This window comes from Rattus norvegicus, chromosome 16 (genome assembly GCF_021556685.1).
Source record: "Rattus norvegicus strain SHRSP/BbbUtx chromosome 16, alternate assembly SHRSP_T2T, whole genome shotgun sequence".
Taxonomy (NCBI): Eukaryota; Metazoa; Chordata; class Mammalia; order Rodentia; family Muridae; genus Rattus; species Rattus norvegicus.
The window spans coordinates 52,003,628-52,020,764 of NC_141549.1; the positions used below are offsets into that span (position 1 = coordinate 52,003,628).

The 17,137-nt window shown below is 43.2% G+C and overlaps 2 protein-coding genes across 13 annotated transcripts in view; both read left to right on the forward strand.

Moving 5' to 3' along the window:
• Positions 1–17,137, forward strand: part of Erich1 (glutamate-rich 1) — a gene marked incomplete at its 5' end in the record, with an annotated part of 52,793,804 nt that overhangs the window by 21,133,068 nt on the left and 31,643,599 nt on the right.
• The window catches only part of Tenm3 (teneurin transmembrane protein 3), a 612,494-nt gene that overhangs the window by 538,473 nt on the left and 56,884 nt on the right, over positions 1–17,137 (forward strand). For 8 of the 13 annotated variants that reach the window (XM_087588318.1, XM_087588319.1, XM_087588322.1 and 5 more), the window contains 7 exon segments: positions 1,450–1,666; positions 2,662–2,781; positions 3,371–3,632; positions 9,111–9,378; positions 10,644–10,787; positions 16,029–16,278; positions 16,958–16,978. In XM_087588318.1, the coding sequence (XP_087444444.1) occupies positions 1,450–1,666; positions 2,662–2,781; positions 3,371–3,632; positions 9,111–9,378; positions 10,644–10,787; positions 16,029–16,278; positions 16,958–16,978 (1,282 nt within the window). 13 annotated transcript variants of the gene reach the window in all.

Sequence of the window (17,137 nt, forward strand, 5' to 3'; positions counted from 1 at the left end):
ACCTTACGTGTAAGGTAGCTTCAGACCTTCTTGTCAGTTACTCAAGAATGTTTGATGTCTTCACACTATTTTTTATTAATCTATTCTGAGATACAGTTATGAAGCAGGTCTAGTTATACGTATTTAACTGGTGAACAGCCAATGGGCTTAAAGGGCGGGCCATGGCAGTGACTGACAGCCACTCACATATCACATGGTTGGTGACAGGCCTCACACAGAATTTATCAGGCCTGCCTCACTTCATGCTGGAGATACGTTCTGAGACCTGCATCGCCAAACCATTTGATCACTGCACAGACTTGCAAATGTCTTACAGAAACCTAGACATATACAGCAGTCACTTACCCCAGTCACCTAATATTAAAGTGAGACATTGATCCTGAGACATGAGAAGCTTCGGTTGTCATAACAAGGCACGTCGCTTCATTACATTGGACGGAATATACTCTAAAGTGATGGCAGATGGTATCGTGGAACAAATAATAAACCATCAACATAATTATCTATTACCACTATTAAATATTATGTGCATGGTGACATGTTCCTGGCAGCCCGGTTTTCTATAACTGGCCTGCGCTGGGCAAGCAGGCCACACTCGTAGGCAGCAAGGCCAGGTCTTTTGAGACCACCCACTGATGTGCAGCTCCTTGTCAACAGAAACGTGTCATGTGTCGGGTGACTGTGAGCCACCAGTGTTCCTTTGTAATATTCCAGCAGAGGCATCGGTGACTGTACAATGCTCCTTTACATCACGAATATGGTACCTCCATGGTTCATGGTTGATAGTTTTATATCCTCCATGATCATGACTAATTCACATTTGCCATGTGTTTTTTTTTTTAAATACTAATACTGTACTTTAAAGTTAGCAAAGAAAAAGATCAATTTAGAAATGCCTTACTCCCTGCTGGAACATGATTTACCCTCTTAGGAGAACTATTTCTAAGGAAGATGGCTGGCTAAACTCACCCACTTCGTGTTAGCGTGTTTGTGTTAGCACTTTCCCATCTTTCCCTTCGCAGAACTTTTCCTAGTTTTAGAGCTTCACCGTACCTGGGTACCGGTCTGTTTTCTCTATGTGCCTAGTGTGGGAACTCCTCGGCCATTTCTCTAGAACATAGGCAGCTTCAATAATTGTGCTTACAACTAACCTTGATTCCTTCCTACTAATATGGTATTCTAATCAGTAATCCATATTCCTCACTGGGAATAAATATTACATGATTACTTTGAACCGTCCTCAATCTAGCTCTTTTTGTTCTGTAAAAACAGATGTGAATGAGACATCTGTATTCCATGAGGCTTCAGAAGGGATGCCTCATAGAGAGAGCCACCAGATACACAGTGGTAAATTAACTGGCACGGAACAAACCCACCCATCGAACAAGTCACCCTGTGCCTCCACGCCAGGAACGGATCCGGCTAACCAGTTTGCTGCTCTCTCTGCAGATGGACTCGTGGACTGCATGGACCCTGACTGCTGCCTCCAGAGCTCCTGCCAAAACCAGCCCTACTGCCGTGGCTTGCCCGATCCTCAGGACGTCATTAGCCAGAGCCTTCAGACGCCATCTCAGCAAGCTGCCAAGTCCTTCTATGACCGAATCAGTTTCCTGATTGGGTCGGATAGCACCCACGTGCTCCCTGGAGAAAGTCCGTTCAATAAGAGGTTAATGCTTGCTTTCCTAATAGAGACGCGGAAGGGTCTCGAGAACAGTTCTGCGTGCGTTCTGTGAGATGCTGATGAGTGTGTGTTTGAGAAAACTGCTTATATATTTTTTCCTTTTTTGAAAAATTCTTCATCAGACTTCCCATTTCGAGCATTTTTGACACCGTTCACATACTTTGTCAACTGCAGTACCTGAGACTTAACAGGACATCCCATTAAGGATGTCAATAAATCTTCATTTAACTAGTTGATTTATTTTTGAGCACAGTTGGAAACATTTCCGAAGGCACGATGAAAAGACCCCAAAAGGCAAAACAGAAGTGCACTTTTTTTTAGCTGAGCTCACTAAATAATATAAATTATGAATTAGTGTAATGGAGCTGCTAACGGCATGGCAGTGAGGTTGCATAAGCTGTTTGACTGGTGTTTTACAGAGCAGTAATGACCTGAAAATCAACCAGAAACTGAAAGCAGGTGTCTTGCGTCTCGCTGAGCAAAGGAAGATGATTTATGCAGAACTCCTGGGTCTGCAGTCATTGAACTGCATTAAGGCACTGAGACCCACAGATTAGAAGCTGTTGAACACATGTTTCTTATTGCCTCCTTAAATCTTGTGCTTCATGGTCCCAGCGGATTTACAGATTGCCCCAGAATTCACTGGAAAGGATACTTTTCTTCGAGAAGTCATATATATGATATATGGGGGGAAAAAGCGTCAGTTATAATTTTTAAAATTACTAGTCTTGATAATGCTCCAAAGAAAATAGATCGCAACAAATTAAAACTCAGGGCGAACCCCAGGCATCTAGAGACGTAAATTACACTGAAGGTAAAGGGAGATGGTCTGGGGCTGTTTCAGACCTGCTCTTTTGTGAATAGTGCTTGATTGTTTATGATAGGGACATTTTTACCTTTGGCCTGGATTATCTATAAATCATGGTAATGTTGGCCGAAGACAACAGAGATTCACTCAGACTCTTGTACTTTTCCCACAGCCTCGCGTCCGTCATCAGAGGCCAAGTACTAACGGCTGACGGGACCCCGCTTATCGGCGTCAACGTGTCGTTTTTGCATTACTCGGAGTATGGATATACTATTACCCGTCAGGACGGAATGTGAGTCATCCCGCTGTCCCTGTCAGAGGACGTGCAGCATGAGGCTGGGCGTCGGCCCGTCACCCGTCATACTGCACTGTCTCTTTAACGGAAAGACAACCACCTCAGACTGTAAAAACCCAGGACAGTGCAGCAGGCAGAGACTGCGAGTCATGTACTCATACGCCATAATAGTTCATTTCTGAGGCGTGATAGCAGACTGTGGTTCTGTCGGACGGTGTCTTTTGTCTTTGAAGAGTTGTGTTGAAATCTTTATTGGAGATGTTTCTTGCTGCCTGTAACTGAGTTCAGATGGCTCCAAAGGACCGACAGGAAGTTAGGGAAATAAAAATACACAGCTCAGTGGATAGAGAAGGGGTGTTTGAGTGCTTGAGAACCCATTTCATGTGAAAACTAGGAGGAAACATTGTTTGTGAGTCATCTTAGCTTGAGGTGAGCTAAATTAGTCTTCGTACCAGGACAGCTCACTGAGTCAGTTGTTGTAAGGCGGCTTTCACAAAGCTAGTCACTGGATGGTGACGGCTCACTGGGTAGTCTTGTCCACTGACAGCTCACTTAGTCAGACTAAGTGCATCTTGTCTGGTCTTAGGTTTGACTTGGTGGCAAATGGTGGCGCCTCTCTCACCTTGGTGTTTGAGCGTTCCCCGTTCCTCACTCAGCACCACACTGTGTGGATTCCCTGGAATGTCTTCTATGTGATGGATACCCTTGTCATGAAGAAAGAAGAGAACGATATTCCCAGCTGTGACCTCAGCGGGTTTGTGAGGCCGAGTCCCGTCATTGTGTCGTCGCCATTGTCCACCTTCTTCAGGTCTTCTCCTGAAGACAGCCCCATCATCCCCGAGACACAGGTGAGCCACTACCGAGGGCAGCATCCCCACATAGAAGCATTTCCAGCCGTGGGTTGCAAAGGACACTTTTTAATACTTCCAGGATTCTCGTGATATCTAGGTGCGCGTGGTCTGTGTCCTAGAGTAGAAAAAAGTGCCTTAGAAAAGGTGACTCTTGACAGGAAACATTAACTTTCTAAGGGTATTATCAAAAAAAACTTAGTTATCTTATCATCTTTTAAAGTCTAATAATTTATCTCTTAGTGCCTTAGTCTCCACAGGAATAAAATATCTAACTTTTAAAGAAACAGTCATGTTAAATATTCAGTTTATCTCTTGAAATAACTACAGATAATTTCCTTCCCCTTGTTTAGAAATAACTTTCAGATCCTAAAGGCAAGACATTAGGTATAACACCAGTGAATATCGTTCTGATATGCAAAGTAAAACTATGTGGTTCGAAGCCAGGCCAATGGTGCAGCTCTGTAATCCCAGCTGTTCAGGAGGCCGAGGTAGGAACATTGCAGGCTCAAGGCTTTCCTGGACCACAGAATGAACCCGAGCCACCTTCGGACAACCTAGGGAGACCTTGTTTCAAAATAAAAAGTAGATTGGACCAGAGAGATGCCTCAGCTGCTATAAGCATTTGCTGTTCTCCCTGAGAACCAGAATTAAGTTTCCAGCAACTAAGTCAGGCAGATCACAGTACTAAAGGGGGCTGGGAACATTGCTCATTGGTAAAGAACTTGCCTAGCATGTGTGATTCTTGGGTTCAATCCTCAGTACTACATCAATAATAATAATAATAATAATAATAATAATAATAACAACAACAACAACAGCATGAGCTTTAAAGCGCAAAGCACACACAACAGCTTTGTCACATTCACTCTTCAAACATGCTTGAAATGCTCGTTCTATGGCAGCCATTGTAAATGGGGACCAGTCGTAAACCAATCAGACAGAGTACCTGCCCTCGGCAAGCTTAGCAACCAGAAAGAGAGAAGAAACTGAGCACTTAATATGCTTCAAGTTAAGATAAGGCTTTAGAAACTCCAACACAGGGTAAAGCAGGTCGAAGTGGGAATCCTATATTGTAATAAGGGGAAGCGATCTCTCTGCCAAGGTGGCACTTGTCAGTGGAAACGTTGAGTTTGAGTCCAGGGGGTGGTTAAAATTCAGGGTAGGAATCTTGGGGAGGGGGGGGCTGGCTCACAGATGCACTTATAACATGTTTGAGATAAAGAAGTGCAGACAGAGATGGCAGGAGGCTAGATCAAAATGTAGAGGTTATAAGAAGGCTCTCCTGGCTAATACTGTGTGGAAATGACATTCCGGAGATTTCCAATGTCCAAGTAAACTGAGCAGATGCTCTGGGAACTGCACCATGACCTTATTCGATTTGATCCTCCATTCTCCAGGTCCACCTTGTAACTTGTAACTTCTTAGTTCTAAAACAGCCTCATTCAGAAGTAATATCTGTCCAGAGGGTGACAGATTTCTAGTGAAATCTACCCACGATGATGTGTTTCAAATAGGCAACAGGTCCATGAATGAGTGTGGTGTCCTTGCTAGCCATTCACACAGTAGGTGTGACGTAATCTGAGGAGGATGACAAGACTACCAGGACACAAACCCTGTCATTAGAGGTGCAGTAAGTATCTGAATGAGCAGTGGGAAGTTCAAGTCAGAGAACAATGCATGAGTGAGCCAGAAGCAGCATTGCCGAGGGGGCCATCTATCTCACAGAGTGATGAGGCGGGAAATGTGCTGATGAGTGACAGCAGCAGAGAGCCCACAAGATGGGTAGACACTGGTGGGATAGCTCATTGAGCAAAGCTGATGACCTGCATTTGATCCCATGTGGCAGAAGGAAAGGACCAACTCCCTGAGATCATCTGCCAGCCTACAGTCACAACCCCACCCATACCCATGCACAAGATAAATGAGTGAATGTAAAAGGAGGAGGAGGGGAGGAAGAAGGGGGAGAGGAAGAAGAGAAGGAAGAAGAAGAGGACGAGGAGGAGAACAACAGCAAGAACAAGAAGAACAAGGAGGAGAAAGGAGGAGGAAGAGGAGGAGGAGGGGGGGGGGGAGGAGGAGGAGGAGGAGAGGAGAGGAGGAGAATGTAAATGAGGGAGGAGAGAGACAGGAGAAAAATCCCATCCAGAAGGGGCACTGAACTCCCTGGGCTGTATGGAAGCAAGAGTCTGGCTAACCCAAGTCACAAGATAGCTGACAGGAGACAGAAATAATGAACAGACTCCCGTGGGCTTTATTCGTATGTCTGGGTGGCCAGAGCTCAGGTAGCAGGTGCCCTTAGCTATGAAAAGGGGCAGGAGTAGCAGCAAGGAAACAATAGACAGATACAGAGTGTCAGACGGCAGCCCTAGCTTCTGAGTGCTTGAAGGCACCCAGAGTAGCTAACAAATTATGCAGCTGGCACAGGAGGGTTTAAGGGTGTATCTTCCCGTTTTGTCAGGATTTATATTTCCTAAGTAATAAAATATAACATGGTAAGGTTCAATTACATAGCAGAAATGCATGGTCTAATGAACTAAATTACAGATATTTGTTCCTGGGAAGTAGGTTAATGATGACAGAGACAATAATCGGTTATTAAAATTAAGAATAACATGGTATTTTGAAATAGAGTAGTAAGTCCTAGCAGGTCACAGGAAGTGGTTATTAATGAATTCCCTTGCGAGAAGAAAGACTATCGAATGTATGGGAAATTATTTTGAAAGTAAATTATGAGGAAATGTTATATTTTCTGGGCCAGTCAGGATTCACAGACTGTTTTTCAAACAAATGCATTGACTTTTCTTCCTCTCACAATAGAGTAAGTTCCCTTCAGATTGTCTACTCTCCATCCTTCTGTTCTAAGACATCCGTCAGCATTAGATCTCCTGGTTTTCTTAGACGTAGGGGAGCTTTAAGAAGTTTCTGAGTGGATGGGGTGGAAGGATAAAAGGTTAGAAACTAGAAAGGTTTGGTGTGTTCAGAAACGGTCTTCCTCAAGACCACTCAAGGACTGAGTATCGGCAGAGTTAGTGAGGACCTCGGCTGTATTAAACCGAAACGTTAGAGCTGTGCCTTCCTTCATAGTTACCTCACGTCACTTCCTCTTCACACCAGCTGCCGTGCAGACCAGAGTGGGAGTCACTTTACTCTGTCCCTTGGTGCCAACTTCCTGCTGTGTGTTCTGTTATACATCTATAACGCCTGGAGTTTTACTTCAGACATCCAAATGGGGAGACGTAAATCCGTGTGCACTGTTCCTCACTGCGCTGCGAGAGAGGGATAGGGAACACGGAGCCACTATTCCAAGATTTTTATGACAGGAAAGGCAGTCATTCGTGCCTGAGTGATTAGTGTGTATAGCGATATATACTAACGTTTAGGAATGCATCTCATTCCCAGTAGAGGAAATGGTTGTTTTCAGACACAGGTTACTTTGTTTGCTTGTTTATTTATTTGAATTCTATATGTGGGTATTCTGTTGACATCATTTCCGCCCCTCCCTCTTCCCTTCCCACACCCTCCACGCCCCAACTCCTTCTGAAATCCATGGTGTCTTCTTTAATTCTTACTACATATATCTGTGTGTGTATCAGTAAGCTATATGAGCCTATGTGGCATCACCCCACGTGTATGTGTTCATGACTGACTGCTCGGAATTAGATGGTGGAGAGGACTCCTCCCTAGGAGGACTGATTGCGTCTGTCTCGGCAGCCATTAATTATCCACAGCTCTTCAGCTAGACTTCAGACCTTGTTTGGTTTACGCCATCCACATGGGATGTCAGGTGGTCGTGTCATTTTCTTAGGCTGTGTTTAAGCAACTATATTGTTGGAATTTCGGGGGTGCAGTTTCTCTGACAGATACGGCAAGCGCGCCCTGGTCCTCCCGCTCTTACAGTCTTCCCGCCTACCTTCAGTGGTGTTCCCCGAGCTTTACGAGGATTATTTAGCATTGAGAAAACCATGGGCAGTTGTCCTCTGAATTTTGACCAGTTGTGGATTTTTGGGATGGTATTCATCTACAGAAGAAAGAAGCATTTTTAGTGATGAGATAGGCACGAGTTCAACAAAGGTTGCCTTGCACAGACACATAATAAGCCTAGAAAAAGATCCATTATTAGTTATGAAACTAATAAGAACATAAGTAGAGTCTCTTTAGAAAACCCTTTAAAGAATTTTTATATACTACTGAAATGTATTTCAAAATCATTAATTACTATTTGGGTATAATGTATATTTCTTTTTTATTGGATATTTTATGTATTTGCATTTCAAATGTTATCCCCTTTCCCTGTTTCCCCACTCCCGTGCCCCTCCCCCTGCTTTTATGAGGGTGAGCCCCCTCCCAGCCACTCACTCCCACCTCACTGCTCTGGCATCCCCTATACTGGGGAAATGAGCCTTCACAGGACCAAGGGCTTTTCCTACTGATGCTGGACAAGGCCGTCCTCTGCCACATATGCAGCTGGAGCCATGGGTCCCCCCGTGTACTGTTTGGTTGGTGGTTTAGTCCCTGGGAGCTCTGTGGAGGGAGATGTGGCTAGTTGATATTGTTGTTCTTCCTGTGGGGTTGCAAACCCCTTCAGCTATAAGGTACCTTTCACTAAGCTACCCACATGGACAGCTCACCATCAGGTTAAACATATATGTAGTGTGTAATTGAGGTAGCCTCACATGGATAAAGTTAGCTTCCTACAGGCAGAAATCAGAAGCATGTTTCATCTTACATGCTTCCCTCTGGGAAAATAAGACACACGGCTTTAAAACATTAGCTCATTTACCATGTTATTAAAACTCAGTGGTTTTGGGGTTGGGGATTTAGCTCAGTGGTAGAGCGCTTGCCTAGCAAGTGCAAGGCCCTGGGTTTGGTCCCCAGCTCCAGGAAAAAAAAAAAAAAAAAAACCTCAGTGGTTTTAATGTGGGTCCGTGTAGTTCAGTATGTAATTATGAGGATGTGCTGCTGCTACGTCCCCTCTCACCGTGTATCTGGAATCAACTACAATCTAACCCAGACGTGTCTGTGCTCCTCGCTGTCGTTCCCGTCTTTCTTACAGAGTGACCCAGGTAGGCTAACGAGGCCATAGTCTTAGTTAGGTTTAGCCTCTAAGGGACCAGCTAATGGTGTGTCCCTGTTCTGAGGTGACCACTGTACAAATGTCAGCTCTGTTCTCCAAGTGACTGGAATAGAAGATTCGTTCATCAGAGTCTACTGAGACTACAGACTCAATAAGCTGGGGTATGGAGAGTGTGATTAACTCCAAATAAATGACAAGACGCTTTCTGGAGGGAAGCATTAGGCTGGGCGTGGAGTTGTTTTGTGATTATCAGATAAGTTGACAGCTCAGATGTTATTTGTGAAAAGGAGCCAGCTGCGTCTTATTTCCTGTGCTCTGCTGAGTTCTGCTCACTGTGTCTCACTGTATCGAGCTCAGCATCCGCGAGCCCAGTTAAGAGCTTGTGCCTCTTTCAAACGCAGGTCCTGCATGAAGAAACCACAATTCCAGGGACAGATTTGAAGCTTTCCTACCTGAGTTCCCGAGCGGCAGGGTACAAGTCCGTTCTGAAGGTCACCATGACCCAGGCCACCATACCGTTTAACCTCATGAAGGTCCATCTGATGGTAGCTGTGGTCGGGAGACTCTTCCAGAAGTGGTTCCCTGCCTCACCAAACCTGGCCTACACGTTCATCTGGGATAAGACAGACGCATATAATCAGAAAGTCTACGGCCTGTCAGAGGCAGTTGGTAAGTTTCTCGGATATCCCTCTGCACTGAGAAAATGGGGCCAAGGTGAGAGAATTACAAAGAGGATCTCAGAAACCTATGGCAAGTAACAAGATAAGTAAATATGTGCCTGCAGGTTCATCTAGGGAAGTCACATACCAGTTGTTTTTGATCCACCATGGGGAGAGGAACGTATCGCATACAATGGGAGGAAAGGCTGTTAGCATTTCCACTGAAACTGTCTTACAAATCTCCCATTACTATGTCCTTTCTCCTGGTAACTGTTTTTACCTTTCTTTCTCTCTCTTTCTTTCTTTCTTTCTTCCTTCCTTCCTTCCTTCCTTCCTTCCTTTCCTTTCCTTTCCTTTCTTCCTTCCTTTCTTTCTTTCTTCCTTCCTCCCTTTCTTTCTTTCTTTCCCTGTGGTATGCTCTTCTGTTTACTTTCGTCCTTCCTTTATGACCTGACCTCTCTAGTTTTTATCATCATTTTAACATTTTCTGTATGTGACAGTGAACAGGGTTTCCATCACAATGATCTTTAGCAGAAGGTCAAACAAAATTGGGATCCAAGAACTATTTCAGCTCCTCTGCTCAGAGGGCCAGTGGGAAGATACCAAATCACTCGATTGGCTGTGTGACCGGACAAAAGAGCTTGACATGTGTAATAAAGTGTAGTGCAAGCTCAGGCCGGGACATCAACAACTAAAGGAAATCATGGGTTTTATAGCTTCAAATTTACTAGAAAATAGCTTTTTTTTGTTGTTGTTCTTCAAACAAAAAAAGTGTCTAGAGTAGAATTAGTTCTCACCAATCACAATCCTTGTGATTCATTGTGAACTAAAGTGAATTGTGAGTTGGTATTAATTCCTACCATAAATACCTACCATAAATATTTTCCATAATGAAAGTTCTTAAGAACTGAACAGTTTGGATTATTTATATAACAAATATTATTTTTGTTGGTTTTGTTTAAGTAAAATTTGCTACTAACTTGTTATAATTATTTAGCTAGTTTCCCAATCTGAACTTAATATTGTGCTAAGAATCCCTTGTAAGAGTGACAGAGGTCTTAATTTCTATTAAGTCAGTGTGCGGTAACATTTGGAGTTGGTTGTTTTTAATCTCCCATGTAGTCGAATCCCTTTACATTAAAAACGAACTGCTTAATAAATGAGGAGAGCTGTTAACTCAGATCACAATTGTGAGTTTCCCTCCAAATCATAAAGTTCCTTCCTTGTCCTGTACAGCTGAAAGGATGAGCTGTGGTTTACTTACTTCCCTTACAGTGTCTGTTGGGTATGAGTATGAGTCGTGCTTGGACCTGACTCTGTGGGAAAAGAGGACTGCCATTTTGCAAGGCTATGAGTTGGATGCTTCGAACATGGGTGGCTGGACCTTGGACAAGCATCATGTCCTGGATGTTCAGAATGGTAAGTTCTTGCTCACACTAAGGTTGCCCATGCTCTGATTATACTACGAGAGCTCTCTATCCTCTGAATACCGTAGGATTGGAATTAGAACAGAATACTGATAACGAGATCATTGGAAGACCATGGGATTGTGGGACTCTATTACTGAACTTTACGGTGTTCCTGTGTTTGTACTTTGCCCAGTAGAGTGTAAATTCCCTGACTTTGGTGAAATCACTCTGTCTATATGAGTGTCTCTCTACAAATCCATCTGTGAGGGCCTAATTCTTCACAGCAGTGTAAGAGTTACCAAGACTGGCAACAGTGTGATTTATTGTAAGCCAAAATGAAAATCCACGGTACTTTACCAAGAGATTTCCAGTAGATTCTTGACAATTAGTCTGTTCAAGTGTCTAGTTGTATCCCCTGCCACATACACACAAACACACACACACACACACACACACACACACACACACACACACACACACGTCAGTCTGCATTAAGTAAGAAAAAAAGAAAAGGGAAAAAAAAACTCTCACTCAAAAATACTGTAGCTTGATTTTGTGAATATTAGGAGAAATGAATAACTTGAGAGAAAAATAAAAACTAAAATACTTCTGACATCACAAACCAAACTGCAGAGTGTGAACCCTCTCCTCATACACAAATTGGCTCTGGTGGGAAGGAATTCTGTTCCCTCAACCAACATTCTATTCGCATGCTTGCCCACATGTCAGAGCATCCAAGATGCTCAGTGGAAAAGGCCGGGCCATCTGGTTACCAGCCCTAACCTGTCTTAAACCTTCTCACACTGACAAGTCTCCACCATCCCTCTCGGAATAGCTAGAGGAAATGTCCGGGTTTGCTGAGTAGTATCCCTTTTGACTCTTGGGAAGATTTGGAATGTTGAATTGAGACTACCACACAATTAAGTGCTCGTGATTGATGGTCACGTTTGGAGTGATGTTTCTTTGATGTTTGTTCTGTCTTTAAAAATAAGAGTTGCAAAAATATATCTTGACTTCCTAAGTATACTGAGTCATCGTTTCCAAGTCAGTATTTGAAAATGCCGATGCCTTGCCGAGAGGACATAATGAAGGGTAAAATGTAGATCACTCGGGAAGAAAAATAAAACAGAAATACTCCTCACGCCTTTACCAATTTTGCAGCAGTGTTTAGCTCTCTTCCTTTCCCACGTGTCCTGGTCATCCATTGACATTCCAGAAGGCTGGGAACAGAGCCCATTTCAAGCACCACACGGCACATACATTATAAATGCAGGGGTGTAGCTCGTGTAGGAGAGTGCTTGGCTAGCACGCACAAAGCCCTGAGTGGTATCCACATCCACACGTGAACTAGGCTTGGTGGCGCACACCTGTGATTCTAGTTCTTGGGAAGAGGCGAAGGTGGGGGGCGAGGGAGGCTCAGGATCGTCCTTGGCTTCGTAGATAGCTTGGCACATCTAGAAAACTTTAAAACTTAAAAGAGGAAGAGGAGGTGGAGGAGGGGGGAGGGGAAGGACGGGGAGGAAGAAGAGGAGGAAGAGGAGGATGAGGGGGAGGAGGAGGGAGAGGAGGAGGAGGAGGGGGGAGGAGGGGGAGGAGGAGATGACTCCCAATCAAGGAGAGCTCTCCGTGTGTCAACTGCAAGCTTCCCTTGAGCCGTCAGTGTTGTTTGAGATGGCGGTACTCTCAGTCTGTGCTGTGAGTAACGCTGAACTGAATCATGGTCTTTCAAAATGCATAGGCATGTGCCAACCATGCCTGGAGCTGCTCCTGATTAAATTATTTAAAATTCTATCTCCTATATTTGTCTGCGTGTTTCCATATTCCTGCGTGAGTCCTTTAGAAACAAACCTTGGGGAACAGTGTTCTAGGTTTGCTTTAGTGATGACGAGAATTCAGTGTAAAATGCGACAAGATTTCTTCAAGGGGCTGTAAAGCCATAGGGGTAATATAGGCGTCAAAGCCCAGCAGGACTCTGTAACTCAGCCCTATTTAGTTACTTGATAATAGCATTCGGAAAGATTAGGAAGTATATAGATATCGTACGGGATTAGGTAATATAAATATGCATAAACATGTATATTCTAAACAAGAGTGTATAGGAGGCGTTTTACTAAAGGACCAGGTCAGATTTTAAAAGTGAACTGTAGTGTTCTAAAATACGTTACGTGAAAATGCGAGGTCACCTGAGTCCCATGGTGAACCGATTGCAGTTTCAACTTGTGTCCAAGAACAGTCTGACAAGTGGTGGCTGTCCAAAGTGACATGTGCCTAATTGAATAAACGAAGTGATTTGTAACTGTCGAGCTGGATGAGTTCTAGACATAGACAAAGGAGACACAGACCCAGGGGTGACAGGTGTTTGTTCAGGCCCCCTGGAAGAGGGAACAAACATCACAGTGCTCTCCCTTCTGTCTCGCTGTACTGGAGGAAAAGTGAAGGGCCCATCATCCGAAGTAATCGCATAAATCAGAGGCACTAGAGCACCAGGCTGACTCATGGCTCTTCTTCCGATCAAAAATGCAGAACCAACTCTCCCAGGAAATTATGCTTCCATAATTGTCAAATAATGTAATCACAGAAAGAAGAAATCTTAGGTATCATCCGTGCCGTCTTTGAATATTCAAGGCAAAAAGCATCTCATCTCTTGTTATGATCCAGACTTATTTAAATTATTTTCCCTTAAATTTGAATAAGCCTGTTTTATCATTCCTGATTTCTTTATGTAAATTGGCCATGATTATTACATCGCCCAAATAGCAAGGCCTTTTTTTTTTTAAGAAAAAGTCATCACAAAATGCACCTAAAATGTACTGAGCTATAAGGGGAACGTAATTATTCTGATCTCTTCTTCACTTTCAAATTATCCTGAAGTGGAGGAAAAATCATGTTCTCGAGTTTTCTGTTTGTACCTTTGCAAGATTATTCCCTTAACGGTCTATCTGCTACAAAGCATGGTCATTAGCTCTGAGAACTACTTTGAGGCATAGAAAGCCCAATAAATACAATATATACTGCTCTAAAGGCAGAGCAGCAAGTGGCTTATTCAGATAATAATACATTGAGGACTATCATAAAATATTTAAAGGACGGGAACAGCTGACAAGCCAATGGATAGCAGACTCAAGCCATTGATCTGCATGTGGTAACAGCGAAGTGAACCAAAATTAAGTCTCAGTTCAAATCTAGCCTCTTACTAAGAAAATATTGAATATTCCCTGGGAATTTTTTTGTTCTCACATTTTCAGCAAAGCCCATTAAGGAGCAGACTGGCATTTTTGTCTTTGTAAAATTATTGACACTTTCGAGTCTTAAAGCAAAATTCAGTTTGAATAACAAATTTGCCTTTTGCATCAGTTTCATTGTGTGTGTGTGTGTGTGTGTATCTGTGTGTCTCTGTGTCTCTGTGTCTGTGTCTCTGTGTGTGTCTGTGTATATATTGTGTGTGTCTCTGTGTATGTGTGTGTATGTGTCTCTGTGTGTGTGTCTCTGTGTATGTGTGTATATGTCTGTGTGTGTGTTTGTGTGTGTGTATATGTGTGTGTGTGTATCTGTGTGTCTCTGTGTCTCTGTGTCTCTGTGTGTGTCTGTGTATATATGTGTGTGTGTGTCTCTGGCTATGTGTGTGTATGTGTCTCTGTGTATGTGTGTGTGTGTGTGTCTCTGTGTGTGTGTCTCTGTGTATGTATGTATGTGTCTGTGTGCATGTTTGTGTCTGTGTGTGTTTGTGTGTGTGTATATGTGTGTGTGTTTGTGTGTGTCTGTGTATATGTGTGTGTGTGCATCTGTATGTCTGTATGTCTGTGTCTCTGTGTGTGTCTGTGTGTGTCTCTGTGTATGTGTGTGTGTCTCTATGTATGTGTCTGTGTGTGTGTCTCTGTGTGTGTTTGTGTGTGCATGTGTATGTGTCTGTATGTATGTATCTGTGTGTGTATGTGTGTATGTGTGTGAGTATATGTGTGTGTCTCTGTGTATGTGTCTGTGTGTGTGTCTCTGTGATGTGTCTCTGTGTGTGTTTGTGTGTGTCTGTGTATATGTGTGTGTGTGTCTGTGTGTGTGTGTATATGTGTGTGTATATGTGTCTGTGTGTGTGTCTCTGTGTATGTATGTATGTGTCTGTGTGCATGTTTGTGTCTGTGTGTGTTTGTGTGTGTGTATATGTGTGTGTGTTTGTGTGTGTCTGTGTATATGTGTGTGTGTGCATCTGTATGTCTGTATGTCTGTGTCTCTGTGTGTGTCTCTGTGTATGTGTGTGTGTCTCTGTGTGTGTTTGTGTGTGCATGTGTATGTGTCTGTATGTATGTATCTGTGTGTGTATGTGTGTATGTGTGTGAGTATATGTGTGTGTCTCTGTGTATGTGTCTGTGTGTGTGTCTCTGTGATGTGTCTCTGTGTGTGTTTGTGTGTGTCTGTGTATATGTGTGTGTGTGTCTGTGTGTGTGTATATGTGTGTGTATATGTGTCTGTGTGTGTATGTATCTGTGTATGTGTGTGTGTGCACACGCACATGTGTGTATAACTTACATCACATAAATGTGAAGCAAGACTACCCATTGACAGTACAGTAGAGTAAAAACAGGGCTTCATAGGCCAGCGCTATGTCTCAGTGTGCATTGTGTTCTCGCTCTCAGGATACCTATAAATAAATACTCTCTAACTTTGTTTCCATAAAATATTTTTAAAAACTCATGGTAAATTCATAAGAAACTCATATTCCCCGGGTACGTTTTATTAATCAGGTTACTATATAATATTTTCCACATTGATTAACAATTAGACAAACTTCCTGTTCCCTAAAGGATATTATATAGAGCATGGTTCTCAAATGCGGTCGCACATTAAGATCACCTGGAGAGTTTTTGAAAATCGCAATGCTAAGGCTGCACCCAGACCAATTAAATCAGAATCTCTTGGGGTGAGGACCAGCCATCGGTATTTCTTACAGCACTCCAGACTGTTTCGGTGTGTAGCCAAGATTGAGTATCACTGGTATTAAGAATTTGGGTTTCAAGCTCCTCCTCTTAGTCCTTTGTCCCTCTCACTAGTCTTCCCCTTCCTAACAAGCAGTACTTTTGAAATGCACCATAATGATCCTGATCTCTTACGTAGGTCACAGATAGAGATCTTTCCGTAAGAACTCTAAAGTTTACAGTTTCTAAATCAGAAAGCCACCGCACTGTGCTGAGATTTCCAGGGAATGTGTTGGCTTTTTTGTCACCCATTTCCATCATAAGAAACGTGTCCTTTCTTTCAGGTATACTGTACAAAGGAAACGGGGAAAATCAGTTCATCTCTCAGCAGCCTCCGGTGGTCAGCAGCATCATGGGTAACGGCCGGAGGCGGAGCATCTCGTGCCCGAGTTGCAATGGTCAAGCCGATGGAAACAAGCTTCTGGCCCCAGTGGCGCTAGCCTGTGGGATCGACGGCAGTCTCTACGTAGGGGATTTCAATTACGTCCGGCGAATATTCCCTTCTGGGAATGTGACAAGTGTTTTAGAACTAAGGTACGTCTTTCCTCTCTTGGGGGTTTTAATCAGAGACAAACATCGTACCCTTAAAAACAAAGCTGGATGAGATACCCTACGCTGATTTATTTATTTAAGCATACACCCCGAAGTTTAAAACTCACTCTAGAAAGAACAGAGTCCTTAAGTAGAGATAGAAGGACGACAATCTATAGTATTATTAAGGGGAGAAAGAACAGAAAGTGTACGGAAAACAGCTTACTCGCCCCAGTGATCTTTCTACAAACTGGAAGGTAAAGCCACGTGTATTTTTAATCATTTCAGTTTTCCGTAGGGTAAATACGCAGCGTAGGTATCCATCTTTCCTTTCACAGCAGCTGAAATGGGGCCTGAGACGTTTTCTCTGGAACCAAGACAAGATAGTAAATGAGCAGGAGTGTGGGACATTCGGTGGGGTCGGCCATTCGGTGGCCAGAATGCAGACAGTCAAAAGAGCATGGCGCTGTCCTGACCTAAGTGTGATTGTCAGAACCAACCAATTCTGACAGCAGTTTGATAAGATTTTGCCTACAAAGTTCATTGCCAGTGTTTTCTCAGCTCACCGTTTTCCATACACGTAATTAAACCGCACTATTGATCTCACTATATTTCAGAAGCCTTTTCTAACTCTGCTTTCTTTCTTTTTTTTCCTACCTTTCTTTTATCTGCTTCCACCAAGAAATAAAGATTTTAGACATAGGTAAGCATCCCGCTTAAAGGTTCTTGCATATTTTCCAGTGTCCTTTTCATGTTTCAATGTGACTCTCTGAAATTGTTTTTTAATAACACCGTCTTATGAGGAAACTCGGAATCACAGAACATCTAAGGAATTAAAGCTGCTTAATTGGACAGTTATATA